This window comes from Narcine bancroftii, chromosome 1, assembly GCF_036971445.1.
Source record: "Narcine bancroftii isolate sNarBan1 chromosome 1, sNarBan1.hap1, whole genome shotgun sequence".
NCBI classification, from domain to species: Eukaryota; Metazoa; Chordata; class Chondrichthyes; order Torpediniformes; family Narcinidae; genus Narcine; species Narcine bancroftii.
The window spans coordinates 419,071,343-419,091,975 of record NC_091469.1 but is presented as its reverse complement, the minus strand read 5'-3'; the positions used below and the strand labels follow the sequence as shown (position 1 = coordinate 419,091,975).

Genomic DNA, 20,633 nt, shown 5'->3' with positions numbered 1-20,633 from the left:
AGTTGGGTTGCCTTGGTGAAGATGGAAGCAAACATTCAGCCAGCAGCGTGTCCTGGTCATGACCCACACACAGCAGCTGTTTGAATAAAGTTTTAATCAAGTTGAGTTGAAATGAAATGGTGGCACACAGGATGATGAGCAGGCCAACATGGCTCCCTATCCCTGCTAGTAAAAGTCTTTATTTTTATTAATACTAATATATTAGTAAGGCTTTATCTGTAAACATGGGGAGGGGGATAATTATGACAGTGACAAGATTAGTGCAGCAGTTAGTGCAACGCCATTATAGCATCAGAAACTGGGGTTCAAATTTAAATTTGGTAAGTTATGGAAATTATTTGATTAAAGTGAACTTCAGATAATTAAAGACTACAATACTGATTTTTTTTTAACAAATTACATTGTGCACTGTCTTTTGTCTTTTAAATGGTGTATTTTTTTGGAATATTTTATTTATTGATTATAAACCATGATACATACCTTCAAAAAAACAATTAATACATATTTATATAACAAACTACTCCCCCTCCCACCCCCCCATACCAACTAGCTTAATCCCCCAAAAGAAAAAAAGATATGTAAACCATAATAACATAATTGATTAATTAATTACCATAGATTAGAGTAACACCACCACTATGTGGCTGGAGAATTCAAAATTTAAAACCTATATAATCGAAATAGGGGCTCCAAGTCTTATGATTTAAAAAATCACATAAATTATATGTTATTTTTCCAATGATCTCAATTCCATATGCGATCTATATATTCAAAGCCCCAACAATGAAGACGCTGTTTACATCCGGTACCGCACGGATGGCAGTCTCTTCAATCTGAGGCGCCTGCAAGCTCACACCAAGACACAAGAGAAACTTGTCCGTGAACTACTCTTTGCAGATGATGCCGCTTTAGTTGCCCATTCAGAGCCAGCTCTTCAGCGCTTGACGTCCTGCTTTGCGGAAACTGCCAAAATGTTTGGCCTGGAAGTCAGCCTGAAGAAAACTGAGGTCCTCCATCAGCCAGCTCCCCACCATGACTACCAGCCCCCCCACATCTCCATCGGGCACACAAAACTCAAAACGGTCAACCAGTTTACCTATCACGGCTGCACCATTTCATCAGATGCAAGGATCGACAATGAGATAGACAACAGACTCGCCAAGGCAAATAGCGCCTTTGGAAGACTACACAAAAGAGTCTGGAAAAACAACCAACTGAAAAACCTCACAAAGATAAGCGTATACAGAGCCGTTGTCATACCCACACTCCTGTTCGGCTCCGAATCATGGGTCCTCTACCGGCACCACCTACGGCTCCTAGAACGCTTCCACCAGCGTTGTCTCCGCTCCATCCTCAACATCCATTGGAGCGCTTACACCCCTAACGTCGAAGTACTCGAGATGGCAGAGGTCGACAGCATCGAGTCCACGCTGCTGAAGATCCAGCTGCGCTGGATGGGTCACGTCTCCAGAATGGAGGACCATCGCCTTCCCAAGATCGTGTTATATGGCGAGCTCTCCACTGGCCACCGTGACAGAGGTGCACCAAAGAAAAGGTACAAGGACTGCCTAAAGAAATCTCTTGGTGCCTGCCACATTGACCACCGCCAGTGGGCTGATAACGCCTCAAACCGTGCATCTTGGCGCCTCACAGTTTGGCGGGCAGCAACCTCCTTTGAAGAAGACCGCAGAGCCCACCTCACTGACAAAAGGCAAAGGAGGAAAAACCCAACACCCAACCCCAACCAACCAATTTTCTCTTGCAACCGCTGCAATCGTGTCTGCCTGTCCCGCATCGGACTTGTCAGCCACAAACGAGCCTGCAGCTGACGTGGACTTTTTACCCCCTCCATAAATCTTCGTCCGCGAAGCCAAGCCAAAGAAAGATATATTCAAAGCAGTCTCATTTTCCCAAGTAATCGCTAGATATTTTCTGGCTACAGCCAATGCTAATCTCAAAAATGTAATTTGAAACCTAGTTAATCTTAGTTCTTAATATCAACTTCTTAATATTACCTAACAAAAATACTAATAGATCTAATATAAATTTAACTTTAAGAATAACTTCTTAAAAAAATTTTAAGTTGCTTCCCAAAGGGTTTTACCATTTCACACGACCAAGTAGAAAGTAAAAAAAAACCTACTGCTTCTGACATCTAAACCATAAACCTGAAGAAATTAAATTATATCTCTAATTTTTCTGGAGTTAAATATAATTGATGTATAAAATTATAATGAACTAACCGATATCTCACATTAACAATTTTAGTCATACTATCTTTACATAAATTTCTCCAATCTTCTTGATTTATTACTATTCCTAAATCTTTTGCCCATTTTAACCTAGATCTAACTTAGGCATTTTATTCTGTAATAATGAATACATTTCAGATATAAATCCCTTTTCCCCACCATCCATAAGTAAAATTTAGATCGTCTAGATAACTGTAAAATGAATCCAAAATTATCCAATAATAAAGCTTTAATTTGATAATAACAAAAAGAGTATTTGATGATGTTTCATATTTTTCTTTCATTCTTTGAAGAAATAAAATAACCTGCTTCATAACAATCTTGTACAAATTTAATTCCTTTTTGGTCTCATAATTTAAAAAAACTGATCATTAAGTGTTAAAGGAAAAAGCTTATTCTGATATAAAGGTGTTTTACTTGTAATTTTCCCTTATGTACCTATTACATCATTTATTTTATTGCATAATTCCATTAAATGTATCAACATAGGTAAATTATAATTATGTAATAACTTAAAATTCCATTTATAAATAAAATGATCCATCTTCTCACCAATTTGAGATAATTCACTGTTTGCCTATACCAATGACTTTACCAAATCAAACATTCTATTAATGGACTTTAATTGTGCCGCTGTGGTGATACACCACTGGCCTACTGCAAGGGGAAACCTCTGTACCTGCAGGAGTGTAAGAGGACAGGACAACACCTGGCTGGCTGTCAATCAGTCGGCCTGAATGGATCAAGCCCCACCTGGTCGGGTGTCAATCACCCTCTGGGATATAAGCCTGCGCCGGCCTCCCGAGGCCTCACTCAGAGTTGCTGCAGCCACAGCCAGCCTGGCTCTGTGGAAGTCTTTGTGGATTAAAGTTTGTTGTACAGTCTTTACCTTGTGTGTGTCTGATTCTGTCTAACAGCGCACCACAATTTATCCACAAAATTTTCCCACGGCTGCCATGAAAAAACTCCTGAACACGGGGAGCCTCGAGGTCGACCCATGCCACCCTAAATTCCAGACACGCTTCGAGATCTTGGAGCACGAGGTCGATACAATCATCGAGACACGTGAAGCTCAGACACACTCCAATCGGATGAGGTTGGTCCTACTCCGATCAAAGCTGGGTCCCCGCACCTTCCAGGTAACCAAAGGCTGCTCCATGTACAAGAGCGCAATGGACACTCTCAAGAACTTGTACAAGCCCAGCATGAATGTGGTCTGTGCAAGGTACCTCCTCAACACCTGAGCCCAGCAACCCTGGGAGACGGCTGAGTCTTACCTGGGACACTTGCGAGAGTTGGCCCAACCCCCGTGTTTGGCTGAACCCGGGGTAGGTGTAGAGAAGTTCGAGGGGCTGATCCGGGACGCCTTCATCCGAGGGCTACGCTCGAGGGCCATCTGGCAGAAGCTGCTGAAAGACAACATCTATGCCCTAACCATGACTGGGGAAGTGGTCCAAACCCTGGAAGCAGCAGCCCTGCACATCAAAGCCTTAGATTCCAGGTTCCCCCAGGCTCACTCATGGCCCTCTCACACTGCAGCTGCAGCCTCAGGCCGAGCTGGGGAGGAGAACGTCGTTGCGGCAGATGCCCGGCGCCCCTGTAAGTACTGTGGGTCCTGGTGTGGGTCAGATCGACGATCACGCCAAAACTGCCCAGCTAGGAACCAGTATTGTTCCCGATGTGGCAAGAAAGGCCAATTTGCAAAAGTGTGGCTCTCTAAACCTGCCGGCAGCTCAGCAGTCCTCTATGATCCCGCCCCACCCACGTGCACATGCCAGGCGGCACCACTGTCCCCGCGACGACTTCCCCCTTCCCCGACTTCGACCATGCAACATCCGGCCCCGCCAGCGACCATCACAGCGTGTGCGCTAAGCATCTGCACCAGCCCCCACCCTCGCCAGCACCGCTCACTGAGAACTACAGCGATGCCACTTCCGGTTGACGTAATGACATAATTGCCGCCGGCCGTGATGATGTCACTTCCCCTGGTGCAGCGGACATGGCTGTGGAAGGAGGCCAGCCACACAGTGGCTCCCCACGTGCTGCTGCCATCTTGGGCCAGGCAGCGCCCGACACGGAGGGCCCCCGATGACATTGAGAACAACGTGGTCAACATGGGCGATGACCAGGCCACCCTACCGACGCTTCCCACGCCTCTGGGTGCCATCAGCTGCTGCACGCCGCACCCAGCGACCGACGGCAACATAGTCAACATGGCCGATGACCAGGCTGCCCTACCGATGCTGCCCACACCTCTGGAGACCATCGGCTACCACATGCTGCACCGAACGACTGATGTCGTTGTGGTCAACACGGGTGATGACCAGGCTACCCTATCAACACTTCCCATCCCTCCGGATAGCGACGACTCCGACACGGTCCTGGGCGCCACCTCGCTGACTAGGGACATCCCCCATGATCTTGGACGCTCGATGATGGACGTGCGACTCAATGGGCGGGTAACAAAGTGCCTGTTGGACAGTGGCAACACCGAGAGCTTCATTCACCCAAGCGTGGCCCACTCCCTAAGGTTAAAGTCCACCGCACCACCTGCTCGATCGCCCTCGCCACCAAGGATAACACTGTTGGTACCCGAGGGCGCTGCTCGGTTGATATAATGGTGGGAGAGGAGATTTACAGAGGATTCAGGCTCCTGGTCATGCCCAAACTCTGCGTACCACTCCTCCTGGGCCTGGATTTCCAGTGCCACCTGCAGAGTGTCACCCTTGCCTTCAGGGGGCCCCAACCTCCACTCATATTGCACAGCATGCCAATCTACCAGCCCCGGCCAACCTGCAGCCTCTCCACACTGCGCATCACCCCACCTGCGCTCTTTCTACATCTTGCGCTAGGCTGCAAGCCGATCGCCAGCAGAAGTAGGTGCTATTGCGCTGCAGACAGGGACTTCATCAAGTCGGAGGTGCGGTGACTCCTGGCGGAAGGCATTAGAGAGCCCAGTAACAGCCTTTGGAGAGTCCAAGTCCTGGTGGTCAAAGGGGGAAATAAGCTGAGGATGGTCGTGGATTATAGCCAGACCATTAATCGGTACACCAAGCTGGATGCCTACCCCCTGCCGAGGATCGCCGACATGGTCAATGAGATAGCCCGCTACCGGGTTTTCTCCACAATTGACCTGAAGTCGGCGTATCACCAAATCCCTATCAACCCAAAGGACAAGCCCTACACCGCCTTTGAGGCAGACAGGCACCTGTACCAGTTCCGCCGGGTTCCTTTTGGGGTCACGAACGGGGTCTCCGTCTTCCAGCGGGAGATGGATCGCATGGTAGACCGGCACAAGCTGAAAGCAACATTTCTATATCTGGATAACGTCACTATCTGTGGCCATGACCAGCAGGACCACAATGCTAACCTGGAAAAATTCCTCCAGACGACTGCGGAGCTGAACCTCACTTACAACAAGGAGAAGTGTGTGTTCAGCACCACCCGCTTCGCCATCCTGGGGTACATTGTGGCCCATGGAGTCGTCGGCCCAGATCCACAAAGGATACACCTATTAATGGAGTTACCCCTCCCCCCCCCCCCCCCCCCCCCCCATGCTAAAGGCCCTCCGCAGGTGCCTGGGCCTGTTCTCTTATTACTCGCAGTGGGTCCCTTGCTTCTCGGACAAGGTCCGCCCACTAGCCCAAGCCACAGCTTTTCCTCTCCCACCTGAGGCGCAGGCAGCCTTCACCTGCATCAGGCAAGACATCCCGGACGCCATGATGAGGACTCCCCCTTCCAGTTGGAGAGCAATGTCTCTGACGTAGCCCTCGCTGCTACCCTCAACCAAGAGGGGTGCCCTGTTGCTTTCTTCTCCAGGACCCTCTGGTAGAGCAGGTTTCCCTCCTTCATGCAAACCATGACTATGCTTACGTTAGGTTCGACAGTGACAGGGAGAACACCTTCTCAAGGACCTGGCACCAGCAGGAGCACCCACCACACCACGCCACCATCCAACCCAGGACGACGCTGACGAGGCATACATCCCCATCCCCAGGCATCTATGGGGCACGTAGGACCCGCTTGACCACCAGGGGCCTGCTTCAGCCCTGGGAGATGAATCTGCCCCCCAACCCATCCAATATGAGTCGTATACGTCAACCTCGGCCCCCCTTCCACACGACACCACACCAGCCACACACACACCCCTGCCGCCAACCTCCCCACTTCCCCTCTGATCAGTGACCAGGAGCCAGTCCTACAATGATCACAAAGACCCCGGTGGCTGCCGTATCGTCTCAATCTGTAAATATTTTATGTACATAGTGGGTGCGATTCCTTGTTACTGCCCCCCCCATGGGACAATTTTAAAGAAGAGGGTGAATGTGGTGGTACACCACTGGCCTACTGCAGGGGGAAACCTCTGTACCTGCAGGAGTGTAAGAAGACAGGACAACACCTGGCCGGCTGTCAATCACCCTCCGGGATATAAGCCTGCGTCGGCCTCCTGAGTCCTCACACAGAGTTGCTGCAGCCACAGCCAGCCTGGCTCTGTGGAAGTCTTTGTGGATTAAAGCCTGTGTACAGTCTTTACCTTGTGTGTGTCTGATTCTGTCTAACAGCGCACCACAGCCGCTTTGTAATAATATTGAAAATTCAGAAGCTGTAGACCTCCTAATTCATATTTCCAAGTTAATTTTTGTAAAGATACACTTACCATTTTTTCTTTGCATAGAAACTTCCTCACAATAGAATTCAAATCTTAAAAAATTTTTTTTAAGGAATCTTACAAGGAATAGATTGGAAAAGATCTTGAATCCAAGGAAAAATATTAATCGTAATGCAATTAACTCTGTTAATGTAATTGGTAAATCTTTCCAGGGATTCAAATAATTTTTAAGTTTTTAAAACAACAGTAAATAATTTAATACATACAAATGAAAATTAATATCAACTTTCAACATTTTACCTACAAGCCAAAAATCTTTTTCTTTTAATTTGATTATTGACCCCATTAACATTAAAAATACCAACATTTAGATTGGTCATCATCTTAATTTATCTCATAAAAATCTCCATGCCCCATGCAGTGGGACTCCAATCCATGATCAATATACAAAAAATGATACATCTCCTCAATAGAAAGAATAAGAGAAAAAAACCCATAACAGCAAAAAAAAGCCAAAAACAAAAAAAAAAGAACTGTACCACAGTACTACCTCCTTCAATCATACAGGAAGTGACTAATGCCACAAAGTGGCCAATGACTTCGGAAGGAGAAACAAACCTCCCTCAAACAGAACAATCAATAAAAAAAAGTAAGTAAATCATTTCAAGTATGACAAGCTTCCTCCAAATCTCTGTTAACTTGATCATCACCAGTCAATTTCAACCAACTGATGACATTCCCTCTCTTGCACACCATTCTTCTTCTCCTTGAGCTGGTTTCAATTGTTGAGAAAAACTTTCTTGAATTTTCTTCTGTTTATTACCAAATTAGCAAATGTAAGAGCTTTAGTATTATCACTAAAAAACTGGGATTGAAAATCTCCATTAAAAAAAAAACTTAAGAATAGCAGGGTATCAAAAAGAAAATTTATATGCTTTCTTCTACCAAACAACTTTGGCAGAATTAAACTCTTTACAACGTTTAATAACAGCTTGACTCAAATCTGCATAGAAAAAAAACTATTATTCTTGACCACCAAAGGACCTTGATTTTTGTCTTGCATTTGAACTGCAACCCATAAAATCAGTTCTCTATCTTCATAACGCAGACACCTGATTAATACGGAATGTGGCGGTTGTCCAGGAGAAGGCTTTTTCCTAATTGCTCTATGAGCTCTATCCAGTTCTAAACCATTTTGAAAATATTCCTTTCCCAAAACATCAGGAATCCATTTCTGAAACAATTGCTCCAGGTCTACCCCTTCAAAATCTTCAGGTGAACCAACAATTTTAACATTATTCCTTTGGCTCTGATTCTCCAAAGCATCAATCTTCTTTAATAAATCATTTTGTTGTGTTTCCCATCCAGTGAAAGAATCCTCCATCTGTCCCATCCTTTCTTTACATCGCTCAACATCACTACAACCATGAAAATCCTCTTCAATCTTCTTCACTTCATCCTGTACTTTATCCACCAGCTTCACACACTTGGCCACATCAGTCTTAATGGTGAGCATTTTCTTCTTCATACCAGTAAATTGATTATTTAAAGATGAAATACTTTGATTCATTTACTTTGACATAATTTCAATTTGTTTAAACAAACTATCCAACTGAACTGCAGGGTCTGGATAATGAAAAGTTTCCTCTTCTTCTGAGCCTGGATAGGCCTCTTATTCTTCACTTCTACTAATGACTTCACCTTTTCCTTCGCATGCGCGGTTGTTCTTTGTAGTCCAAGGGAAGACGTCACCGGGCTCCGATGCTCTGAGGAGTTGGCACTGGAGTCAACTGTACCTTCCCTGAAGGTGGTCTCTGTGGACGCGGATGATAAGAAATCGACTCTCCAGGCCCCATCTCAAAGGTAGGCCCAAATTCTTCAGTAGTTGATAGTTGCCTCTGGATCGTTTTTTTAAAACTCTGAGACTTTGATTTTCTCATTATTGGAGTGAACAGTGCTTTATGAAAATATTTAATTAAAAAAACTTAACAAAACTTTTAAAATTGAATTTTTAGTAGTTCTGATGGGAGAGGTGCCTCCTCATGTCTCCCACCTACGCCATCACGCCACACCCCCAAATGATGTATTCTTAATGCAGGTGCATTTGTTAGGCATTGGAAGAGTCTCAGTCAACTGGGAAAATACGCATTTCTAGCATTCGCGATCCCTGTAAGTGTCAGATACTGTACTAAAAACCTCCCTACTTTATAAAGTTCAGACAAAATTTGGATAAACTTTACAAAATGAGAAACTATAGTCCACTGCTTTATAGGTTTAAAATAAGGCAATTATCAAGCAGACTTTGGGAAAATAAAGTAAAGTAAAACAGCAAAAAGGATTAAACATTAAACATATAATTTTCTAAGGAAACTCAGTAGGTCAAACAGCATCAGTGGAAGAAGCTTGGGGCAGGGACCCATATGAAGACTGAAACATTAAACAATTAGATACAAGTCAGGCACAATTATAGAAGTGGAGAGATTTTCTGGGAATAGGTTATGAAGCTGCAAGGTTATGTCAAATAAATTAAATCAATGAATTTGGTAATCAAAAATATAATTTCTGTACCAAAGAAAAATTTGTAAGTCGCACTTTATTTGCAACTCCTGACCCTGCATTATTTATAATGCTCAGTATAAATTATGAATGATATTTTATGCCCTTTTTACAGTGACACCAGAATCACTATGAAATCTAATTAAAGTCTCATCGATATCAACCTGCGAGGAAATGTGAGATTCAAAAACATCATGGTATAAAGCGATATCTGAAAGTTTCCTACCTCTTCAGTTTCCACGTCTGACCTGGCACACTCATGTGCGAGATACAGCTCGTGCCTTCGATCAGGTCTGCCCTGAAAGTGCGGCTCCTGCTTTGCTGAATCTTCATCACCAAAACTTGGAGATTGTGTTTTTGGGAATGGCTTGACGTTATCTACAAAGATGAAGGGTTTGAAGACAGACCTAAAACAAATACATTGAGATTTTATTTTCCCATCAACAACTGCCAATTTTTTTTCCCAACAACTGAACAATTGTAGGAAACAAAAGAAATGTAACGCATATGTTAAGGTCCATGTTAAAAATGATTTCTTATATGCAGAATCATTTCAGTTTTTCAACAGTGTGATTAACCTTACGGTGCTGTAATTATCCCACTAAGATTCAGAATTTCAAAAGCAAAGCTATTCGTATAATTATGCGTCACGGAATTGTTCAATTTTAAAAGCTTCAAACATTTATACAGCAATGTGATGAGGAATGTAAAAGTGGCTAGACCAAGAGCACAATTTTCACATTTCACAATGGTCAATAAAAAACTGAAGTCACAGTCACCAAGAGACAAGGCCATTAAAAGCTCATCCTGTCACCTATGCAACATCAGAGACACAAGCACCAAGCTTAGAAAATTATATCAAAGAATACTAAAGGTAATCCTGAGATACACTGTGGAAGACCTAGTGGCCGCACAGGTGGACAGGCAGAATCGCCACACCAAGCGGTCACCAAAGAATGGTGTGGCTCTGGAGACGCTTGCGCTTGCAGACCCGCGTGGGTTGACGAAGCACAATGCTTCCTTGCTGGCATGATGCCAGAGAGACAATGATTCTGCAGTGCGCTGACACCACTCGCCTCTGTGAGGCGCGCTGACACCACTCGCCTCTGTGAGGCGCGCTGACACCACTCGCCTCTGTGAGGCGCGCTGACACCACCCGCCTCTGTGAGGCGCGCTGACACCACCCGCCTCTGTGAGGCGCGCTGACACCACCCGCCTCTGTGAGGCGCGCTGACACCACCCGCCTCTGTGAGGCGCGCTGACACCACCCGCCTCTGTGAGGCGCGCTGACACCACCCGCCTCTGTGAGGCGCGCTGACACCACCCGCCTCTGTGAGGCGCGCTGACACCACCCGCCTCTGTGAGGCGCGCTGACACCACTCGCCTCTGTGAGGCGCGCTGACACCACCCGCCTCTGTGAGGCGCGCTGACACCACCCGCCTCTGTGAGGCGCGCTGACACCACCCGCCTCTGTGAGGCGCGCTGACACCACCCGCCTCTGTGAGGCGCGCTGACACCACTCCCCTCTGTGAGGCGCGCTGACACCACTCCCCTCTGTGAGGCGCGCTGACACCACTCCCCTCTGTGAGGTGCGCTGACACCACTCCCCTCTGTGAGGCGCATTGACATCACTCCCCTTTGTGAGGCGCTTTGACATCACTCCCCTTTGTGAGGCACTTTGACATCACTCCCCTTTGTGAGGCGCGTTGACATCACTCCCCTTTGTGAGGCACGTTGACATCACTCCCCTTTGTGAGGCGCGTTGACATCACTCCCCTTTGTGAGGCATGCGATTGTTTAAAATTAAACCAGTTGGTCGTGGACTCTTCTCTGGTAGCTGTGTTTCTCGAGCTCTGCAGTTAGTCCCTCTAGATTGGTGCTTCCGAAGGGTGCTCAATGTCTTTAGAGCCCCAACAGTGAAACATAGGAAGAAAGCCTGCAGAATGGATGCCATGACTGTGCTCCACGTGGTGGTTGTGAAACTGCTCACCTTCTGGCCTCACAGACCATGTCCATGGTTCCAGCATGCTGAGGCTCTGTCCCACATTAGGAACAGAACAAATGAGGCCACCAAATTCTGACATGAGGTTGTCTCATTAGATGAAGATTCTGCTGCCAAAGTTGATGATTTTATCAACAACCCACCCAAGGAGGATCAATTATAATCATCTTCATCGTGGCCCATCCCTTCGTGAGCAAAGATGAACACCTTGCCTTGTAGCTCTTCTACCCTCACAGAACCTTGTGTAGGTGTTGGCACATTGTAATGTGCCACTGCGAATCACGGAACGCCACGTAGTGCGATTTTTTGCGAGGTCCTGCCAGTCACTATGGTTGACATGGAATGACTGGAGATCGCGCTTGATAACGTCTTTGAAGTCATGGGTGGCCAACAAGGTGGGGAACATCTGGTAGCCCACCGTAGAGGATATCTTTGGCCATCCTCTATACGGACAATGTGGCCAGCCCACCGCAGGCAGTGAGCATGGGTGATTGAGTAGAGGACCGTACTTCCAGTCTTCTCCAGGACTTGGACGTTTGTGACTCTGTCGCACCATGAGTAGCCTAGGATGGATCTGAGGCAGCTGAAATGGAATGCGTTAAGGCGGCCTTCTTGCTTTCTGTATGTGACCCAGGATTTACAGCCGTAGAGAAGAGTACTCAACATGCAGGCCTCGTAGACTCGGATCTTCAACTTGGTGGAGAGGTGGCAGTTATCCCACACGTGGACACGAGGTGTCCGAAGGTCGTAGATGCTTTTCCCAGGCACGTGTCCAGTTCTGCATTAAATGAGTTCGTTGTTGTCATGGTGGAGCCCAAGTAGCAGAATTTTTCTACATAGACGAGCACTGACCCATTGATGGTAATAGATGGAGTGTCGTGGGCTTGTTGACTAAAGACGACTGTCTTGCCCAGGCTAATTTTCAGACCAAATTCAGTGTATGCAGATGCAAATGTGTCACACAATACTTGCAGCTCTGGTTGGAAGTGAGCCACAAAGGCAGCATCATCTGCATAGAGCAGTTCTTGAATCATAACTCTTCTGATTTTGGTCTTGGCCCAGAGCAATGACAGATTAAAAAGTTTTCCAGAGCTCCTTGAGTGCAGGGGTATGCCTGAAGCTTCCAGAAAAGGCACGGCGCAGAAAAGCAGAGAAGAAAATGCCAAACAGAACTAGAGCGAGTATGCAGCCCTGTTTTACGCCACAGCGGATTGGGAACTATTCTGATCTCGAGCCGTTGAATTGGACAGTGGCCTGCATGTTGTTGTGAAACTGGACGATGATGGACAGTAGTGTGTCAGAGCAGCCAAGACGTTTTAAGACATGAAATAGGCCTGAGCAACTGACATAGTCAAAGGCCTTGGTGAGGTTGATGAAGCACACATAGAAGGGTTTGCGCTGTTCGATGCATCTCTCTTGCAGTTGGCGGAAGGTGAAGATCATATTGATAGTTGATTGAGATGGTTGAAAGCTACATTGGCTTTCAGGCAGTATTCTGTTGGCGATGGTTTGCGCGTGGGGGAGGATTGCATGACTGAGTATCTTGCCAACAAGGCTGAGCAGTGAGATGCCATGGTAGTTGTTGCAGTCTTGGCGGTCACCTTTATTCTTGTAAAGGGTCACAAGGTTCGTGTTCCACAGATCTTTGGGGATGCAGCAGTGGAGCCAGCAGGTTTTGAATAGTGTTGTGAGCTCGGAGATGAGCGCTTCACCACCAGGTTTCAAGATCTCAGAAGGATACCATCGATTCCAGGTGATTTGTTATTTTTCACGCAGTGGACTGCTTTTCTGACATTGGTGATGGTAAATTCATTGGTGATGGTGATGGGCTGCGGCAGGAGTAAACGCATGCAGGCCAATTCCAGGGCGCACCACTCCATAACTGTGGACAGTGGTCGTAGATCTCCAGATATGGTTCGACCTAAAAGGGGAGGCAGGCCTCTTCAGCCCAGTTAAGCAACCTGCATAGGAGAAGGACACTCTGATATAAAACCTACGACCCAAGGACCTCGCTGCCACGTCCCAGCTTGCTTGGGTGGGGCCAGTACTGCGCACACTGCACTCCACCTAAAACCTCCTTTGCGCAGGCCCGAGGACATGTCCACATCCTCCCCCTCAAAAGATGCACACAAACTCAAGCTAGCATGCTGGAAAATCAGAACTATGCTAAACAAGGCTGACAGCCACTGACCTGAACGTCGGTCTGCCCTCATCACACATGAACTCCTCAGACTCGACATAGATAACATAACATCGACATAGCCGCTCTTAGCAAAGTCTGCCTTGCAGATGTAGGCAGCTTCCAAGAACACGGCGCGGGTTACACACTCTACTGGTCTGGCAAGCCTCAGGCTGAACGACGGCTATCTGGTGTTGGCTTCATGGTCAAGAACTCCATTGCCTCCAAACTCGAAAACCTCCCGACAGGCCACTCTGACCGGATCATGTCCATGCGACTCCCCCTTCAAAACAAGCGACGCATCACTCTCATCAGTGTCTATGCTCCAACCCTTCAGGCGGAATCAGCAGAAAAGGACAAGTTCTACACTGATCTGCGCAACCTCATCCAACGCACCCCTACAGCTGACAAGGTTGTCATCCTTGGCGACTTCAACCCTCGCATCGGCAAAGACTCAGAAACTTGGCCAGGAATCCTTGGCAAGCATGGTGTTGGCAAGTGCAATGACAACGGCCGCCTCCTGTTGGAGCTCTGTGCAGAACAGCGGCTTGTCATTACTAACACCCTTTTCCAGCAGAGAGACAGTCTGAAGACTACCTGGATGCATCCCCGATCCAAACACTGGTACCTCCTGGACTATATTCTGGTGCGAGGAAGAGACAAATGAGATGTGCTCCACACCAGGGTCATGCCTAGCGCAGAATGCCACATGGAACATCGGCTTGTTCGCTGCAAGCTCAACCTTCACTTCAAGCAAAAGTTCAAGAACAGTGGAGCCCCCAGAAAGAGGTTCAATGTTGGAAACTTGCAGTCAGATGAAGTGAGAGGAAACTTCCAGGCAAACCTCCAAGCAAAGCTCGAGGATGCAAACTGCCTCATGGACACGTCTCCTGAAACCCTCTGGGATCAGCTGAAAACGGCCATACTGCAATCCACTGAAGAGGTACTGGGCTTCTCCTCCAGGAAGAACAAGAACTGGTTTGATGAAAACAACCAGGAAATCCAGGAGCTGCTGGCAAAGAAGCGATCTCCCCACCAGGCTCACCTTGCAAAGCCTTCCTGCCAGACAAAAAAAACAAGGCTTCCATCTCGCATGCAGCCATCTTCAGTGCAAACTCCGGGAGGTCCAAAATGAGTGGTGGACTAGCCTCGCCAAACGAACCCAGCTTAGTGCAGACATTGGCAACTTCAGGGGTTTTTACGAGGCTCTAAAGGCGGTGTATGGCCCCTCACCCCAAGTCCAAAGCCCTCTGCGCAGCTCAGACGGTGAAGTCCTCCTCAGCGACAAGATCTCCATCCTCAATCGATGGTCAGAACACTTCCAATCTCTTTTCAGTGCCAACCACTCAGTCCAAGAATCTGCCCTGCTCCAGCTGCCTCAACAGCCCTTGAGTCTAGAGCTGGATGAGGTCTTACCCGGGAAGAGACATATGAGGCAATTGAACAACTGAAAAGTGGCAAAGCAGCAGGTATGGATGGAATCCCCCCAGAGGTCTGGAAGGTTGGCGGCAAAACTCTGCATACCAATCTGCATGAGTTTTTCATGCTCTGCTGGGACCAAGGAAAGCTGTCTCAGGACCTTCGTGATGCCATCATCATCACCCTGTACAAAAACAAAGGCGAGAAATCAGACTGCTCAAACTGCAGGGGAATCACGCTGCTCTCCATTGCTGGCAAAATCTTCGCTAGGATTCTCCTAAATAGAATAATACCTAGTGTCACCGAGAATGTTCTCCCAGAATCAAGGTGCGGCTTTCGCGCAAACAGAGGAACTACTGACATGGTCTTTGCCCTCAGACAGCTCCAAGAAAAGTGCAGAGAACAAAACAAAGGACTCTACATCATCTTTGTTGACCTCATCAAAGCCTTCGACACCGTGAGCAGGAAAGGGCTTTGGCAAATACTAGAGTGCCTTGGATGCCCCCCAAGTTCCTCAACATGGTTATCCAACTGCACGAAAACCAACAAGGTCAGGTCAGATACAGCAATGAGCTCTCCGAACTCTTCTTCATTGACAACAGCATGAAGCAAGGCTGTGTTCTCGCACTAACCCTCTTTTCAATCTTCTTCAGTATGATGCTGAAACAAGCCATGAAAGACCTCAACAATGAAGATGCTGTTTACATCCGGTACCGCACGGATGGCAGTCTCTTCAATCTGAGGCATCTGAAAGCTCACACCAAGACACAAGAGCAATGTGTCTGTGAACTACTCTTTGCAGACGATGCCACTTTAGTTGCCCATTCAGAGCCAGCTCTTCAGCGCATGATGTCCTGTTTTGCGGAAACTGCCAAAATGTTTGGCCTGGAAGTCAGCCTGAAGAAAACTGAGGTCTTCCATCAGCCAGCTCCCCACAATGACTACTAGCCCCCCCACATATCCATCGGGCACACAAAACTCAAAACGGTCAACCAGTTTACCTATCTCGGCTGCACCATTTCATCTGATGCAAGGATCGACAACGAGATAAACAAAAGACTCGCCAAGGCAAATAGCGCCTTTGGAAGACTACACAAAAGAGTCTGGAAAAACAACCACCTGAAGAAACACACAAAGATCAGTGTGTACAGAGAGCTGTTGTCATACCCACGCTCTTGTTCGGCTCCGAATCATGGATCCTCTACCGGCATCATCTACGGCTCCTAGAACGCTTCCATCAGTGCTGTCTCCGCTCCATCCTCAACATTCATTGGAGTGACTTCATCACCAACATCGAAGTACTCGAGCTGGCAGAGTCCACAAGCATCGAATCCATGCTGCTGAAGACCCAACTACGCTGGGTGGGTCACGTCTCCAGAATGGAGGACCATCGCCTTCCCCAGATTGTGTTATATGGCGAGCTCTCCACTGGCCACCGAGACAGAGGTGCACCAAAGAAGAGGTACAAGGTCTGCTTAAAGAAATCTCTTGGTGCCTGCCACATTGACCACTGCCAGTGGGCTGATATCTCCTCCAACCGTGCATCTTGGTGCCTCACAGTTCGGTGGGCAGCAACCTCCTTTGAAGAAGACCGCAGAGCCCACCTCACTGACAAAAGACAAAGGAGGAAAAACCCAACACCCAAACCCAACCAACCAATTTTCTCTTGCAACCGCTGCAACCGTGCCTGCCTGTCCCGCATCGGACTTGTCAGTCACCAACGAGCCTGCAGCAGACGTGGACATACCCTCCATAAATCTTCATCCACGAAGCCAAGCCAAAGAAGATGGTAAATTCAGCATCTAGCTCCGCTAGGACAGGTAGTTGCGGCAAAGTGTTGTTGATGATGTCAGGGTCCACATCGACTGGTGTTGCGTAGAGAGAGCTGTAATGTTCAACCCAGCGGTGTAGTTGAGAGTCAAGGTCTGTGAGGAGACACCCATTGAGAGTGCGGAGTGGAGCAGTTTTCTTAGGTACTGGATCTAAAGCTTCTTTGATTCCGTTGTACATCCCTCTGATGTTCTCGATGGGCGCGCTGAGATCTCTCCAGTATTCCTGCCTCGCTGTCCTGGTGGCTCTTTGAACTTTCTGCTTAGCAGACTGGTAAGCTGCCAGCGTTGAGGTGGACTTGTCCTGCTGTAGTTCTTGGCGGGCTGCTCTTTTCTTCAACAGTATTGAAATAAATTTGTCCACATTTGCACAAAACCAGTCCGGCTGGTTTTGTTTCTGGATTCTGAAAGCGGTCTTTGCATGAGCAGAAACAGAGCTTTTCATTCTTGTCCAGTTGTTGTCGGGGTGTTCATCCACTGTGCACAGTGCAGGGTGGCTATGGAGGAGCTCCCTGAACTCCTTTGAGCGAGTAGAGTCTTTAAAGGCGGTGGGGTCAAGTCGGGGCTATGGTTTTGAGGTGCCCTTGTGGAATTTTTTGGGTTGCAGTTTAATTCTGCATCGTACAAGAGCGTGGTCAGTGTTACAGACTGCATGCTGCGACAGTGGGTAACAGCACCTAGTTGCCTCCTTCTGACGATGATATGGTCAGGCTGGTACCAGTGGTGTGGACGTGGATGCATCCATGTGGCCTTGGAGTTGGAGGGTCCAGCAAAGAATGTGGAGGAGAAGCATAGATCGAAGCTGGTGCAGAGCTGAAGAAATCACAGGCCGTTGTCGTTGACTTTGCCTGTGCTGTGGTGACCGATGACTCCTTTCCATGCTGCATTGTCAGAGCCGACGTGGGCATTAAAGTCGCACAAAAGAGCAATTTTGTCACCCTGTAGCAGTCTTCTGATTGTTTGTTCCAGGAGAGCATAAAAGGTGTCTTTTTTGTCCTCTTGAGCAGCCAGCGTTGGGACATATGCGGAGAAAATGAGTGAGATAGCCACTTCTAAGGTGAACCCGCATTGACATTAAGATTGGTGAGAGGCAGACAAGTTGTGTAATGGAACTGAGCAGACAGTTATGGACCACCAGACCAACTCCATGTTTGGGCCTCTCTCCATCAGGATGGCCGCTCCAGAACAGTGTGAAGTGTTCCTCGTGGATAGAGCCGCTGCCGGTGAGCCTTGTCTTGCTGAAGGCAGCAATGTCAATGCCCAGACAAGAGAGTTCCAGATCGATGATGCCATACTTCCATGGGGAGGTGGTGTCTACATCCGAGTTGACACCTAGACACCGAATGTTCCAGGTGGAAATAACTGCAGGGGCAGTAGAAGAATGATGACCTGGTTGTGCCTGCCGGACATGTCGACCCTGCTGGACAATGACAGCCTCCTGTTGAGGGGGCTCCCAAGTTGCCAGTCGCTGAATTCTATTTGTTCTGCTTTCCATAGAGCTTTAAGCACCGTGTGCTGGGACAAGGACTTAGAGGTGAGTGCTTGACCAGGGCTAATGCCTCCCTCTGGGTCCCATGCCACTGGACCAGGTGGAGTGCGAGGCACAACAGCCGGAGTGACTCAGGATTGCCCCGCAGTGGTCTGTTTCAAGACCGTGCTCGATGGCTGTTGTCCTTACGGATCCTTTGCCCACCGAGTTTGCTGCTGCAGACCGCTAGGAAAACTGTTTCCAGCGCTCGTCAGAGCTGCCAGCCCCTGCTGCCAGACTGTTGTGCTATTTGCCCATAGCTGGGGCCCTTTCCAGGTACTGACGGCTGGGTAAGCCAAGCCCAGGAATTTGAAGTCATAGTTACCTTCTCCTTGCCTTTGCCTGAAGAGGCAAAACCTGCAAGGCAGCAGGTGGTTTGAATTTAGAGTTTGCCGTCTCTTAGTCTTTGCTTAAAGAGGCTTGACGGTGAAGCAGGGCACTGGACTCCATTCTGCCTCCCGACCTGGTGAGCCCTTTGGAGGAGATTCCTTCTGACGTACTGACTCATAACCTGCCAGTCTTGGAGGATGGAGCACGACCTCCGGGAGGAAGAGGCCCCCAAACAATGGAACTCCGGGTGAGAGGGGAGGGAGTTCAACAGTCCGCCTTCCCCCCCCAACCCAGCTCAGCGGTCTGCCTTTTCCCACCCAACCCAGCTCAGCGGTCTGCCTTTTCCCACCCAACCCAGCTCAGCAGTCTGCCTCCCCCCCCCCCCCCACCCCATCCAACCCAGCTCAACGAGTATACTCCCATGATAAAGGCAGTCCTACAAAACCATCCACAATGTAAACCCCTTTTTTGCATCAAGTCTGAGTCCCACGTTATAGTGGAGATGCATTCAGAAGTTTCTCTTATTGTCCCTGCAGGTCTACATTCTATCAGCAAGGGAATTTTTATTTTAAGCAGAGGAGAAAGATGGTTTTAATTAAGTAGAAATGAATGTTGCATTGTTTGATCAAATGTAATTGAACAGGTACTGCCTTATCCAAATCACTTAAGTAGTCCCTTTAGTAAATTAGTTCAGTTCTCTTAAGAGTGGTAGGAGCAGATTTCTTACCAATATCAATGGAATTTCATGTGCTCTTTGCAAAGGAAAGTGTGAACCATTGAGGAAGAGTAGGCCTGATTGAATAGCTCAAGAGCTGTCACAGGCACACAAGATCCTATAATTTAAAGCAGAGCAGGATGCCAGCTGCAAATGGAAAAAGGAGGCCAAGAAAGAATTTATTATACCAACTGGTTCTTTAAAATAACAAACGTGTTAATGAAGAGAAGCATGTACTTTGTACAAAGTCTAGGAAAATGCCTTAGAAATTTTAAAGGATAGCATTTTCAGAATTGAGAAAAATTCCAGGAAGCAATATAATGGATTAGCGAGTTAGAAGTCACAGCTATACTGAATTAACATTCTCATCTACAATTAGATATCAGGGTACAAGAACCTGATATCTTGTCATCCAATCACAATCCAACAAGCTATACATAAGGATACTTGGCAATAGCAGAATGCAGTTGGATACAAAAACAATCTGCAAACCTTCACACAAATGCTGAGCAAAACAACCATGTGCTTGACTAATGAAATTCTTGTATGAAAACAAGAATATCTCTGGGAAAAGTAGGAAGAACCATCTTCAGTGAAAAACATCCTTCAATCCGTGCAGTATTGCATTAGAGTTTAATGTTCGGTAAATGAACAGTTTGAAAAATTCAATTTTAGGTACAACATGATGAAACATCACAAATCATGTAGAATTGGTTCACAAATAGTAAACAATTATAAATTTAAATTATCTCGCGATAATGAAGATGAATAAACTAAAGTTAGTCTATAACTTTGATACTAACTTTAGAGGAGAATCAATACAGTGTTTTTAAGGCACACCTCCTTGCAACTTTTGGCATGTCTGGTATTAGGCGACACGCCATATCGCTGGACTTTCATGCTAGTGGCCATAGGACAGCCCATTTTGGAAGCAAATTTCCTGCGAGCACATGACTTGTTGGTAGACGTGAAATGGCGCTGATTGGTCCATGCTACAACATTCTACACATGCCCACTTTCTTCAGGTCATCGGCTAGCAACACTACTACTTGTGCAAACATTCACCACTGATAATTTTGCGAACTTATTAGCAGATCCTGAACTACTTATACCAGATTTCAATTTAGTCTCTCCACGTCATGGAGTTCAGCACGATGTAACCACCACCGGACCTACCCTACATTCCAAGGCACATAGACTTCCTCCAACTAGCT

General features: G+C 47.2%; 1 protein-coding gene across 10 annotated transcripts in view; it reads right to left on the bottom strand.

Moving 5' to 3' along the window:
* The window catches only part of LOC138751590 (secernin-1-like), a 108,225-nt gene that overhangs the window by 45,099 nt on the left and 42,493 nt on the right, over positions 1–20,633 (bottom strand). For all 10 annotated transcript variants that reach the window (XR_011350071.1, XR_011350072.1, XR_011350073.1 and 7 more), the window contains exon 7: positions 9,644–9,824. Coding sequence is in view for 7 of the 10 variants with exons in the window: in XM_069914075.1 (XP_069770176.1) it covers positions 9,644–9,824 (181 nt within the window). In the remaining 3 variants the exon portion in view is untranslated. The remainder of the gene's footprint in view (positions 1–9,643; positions 9,825–20,633) is intronic.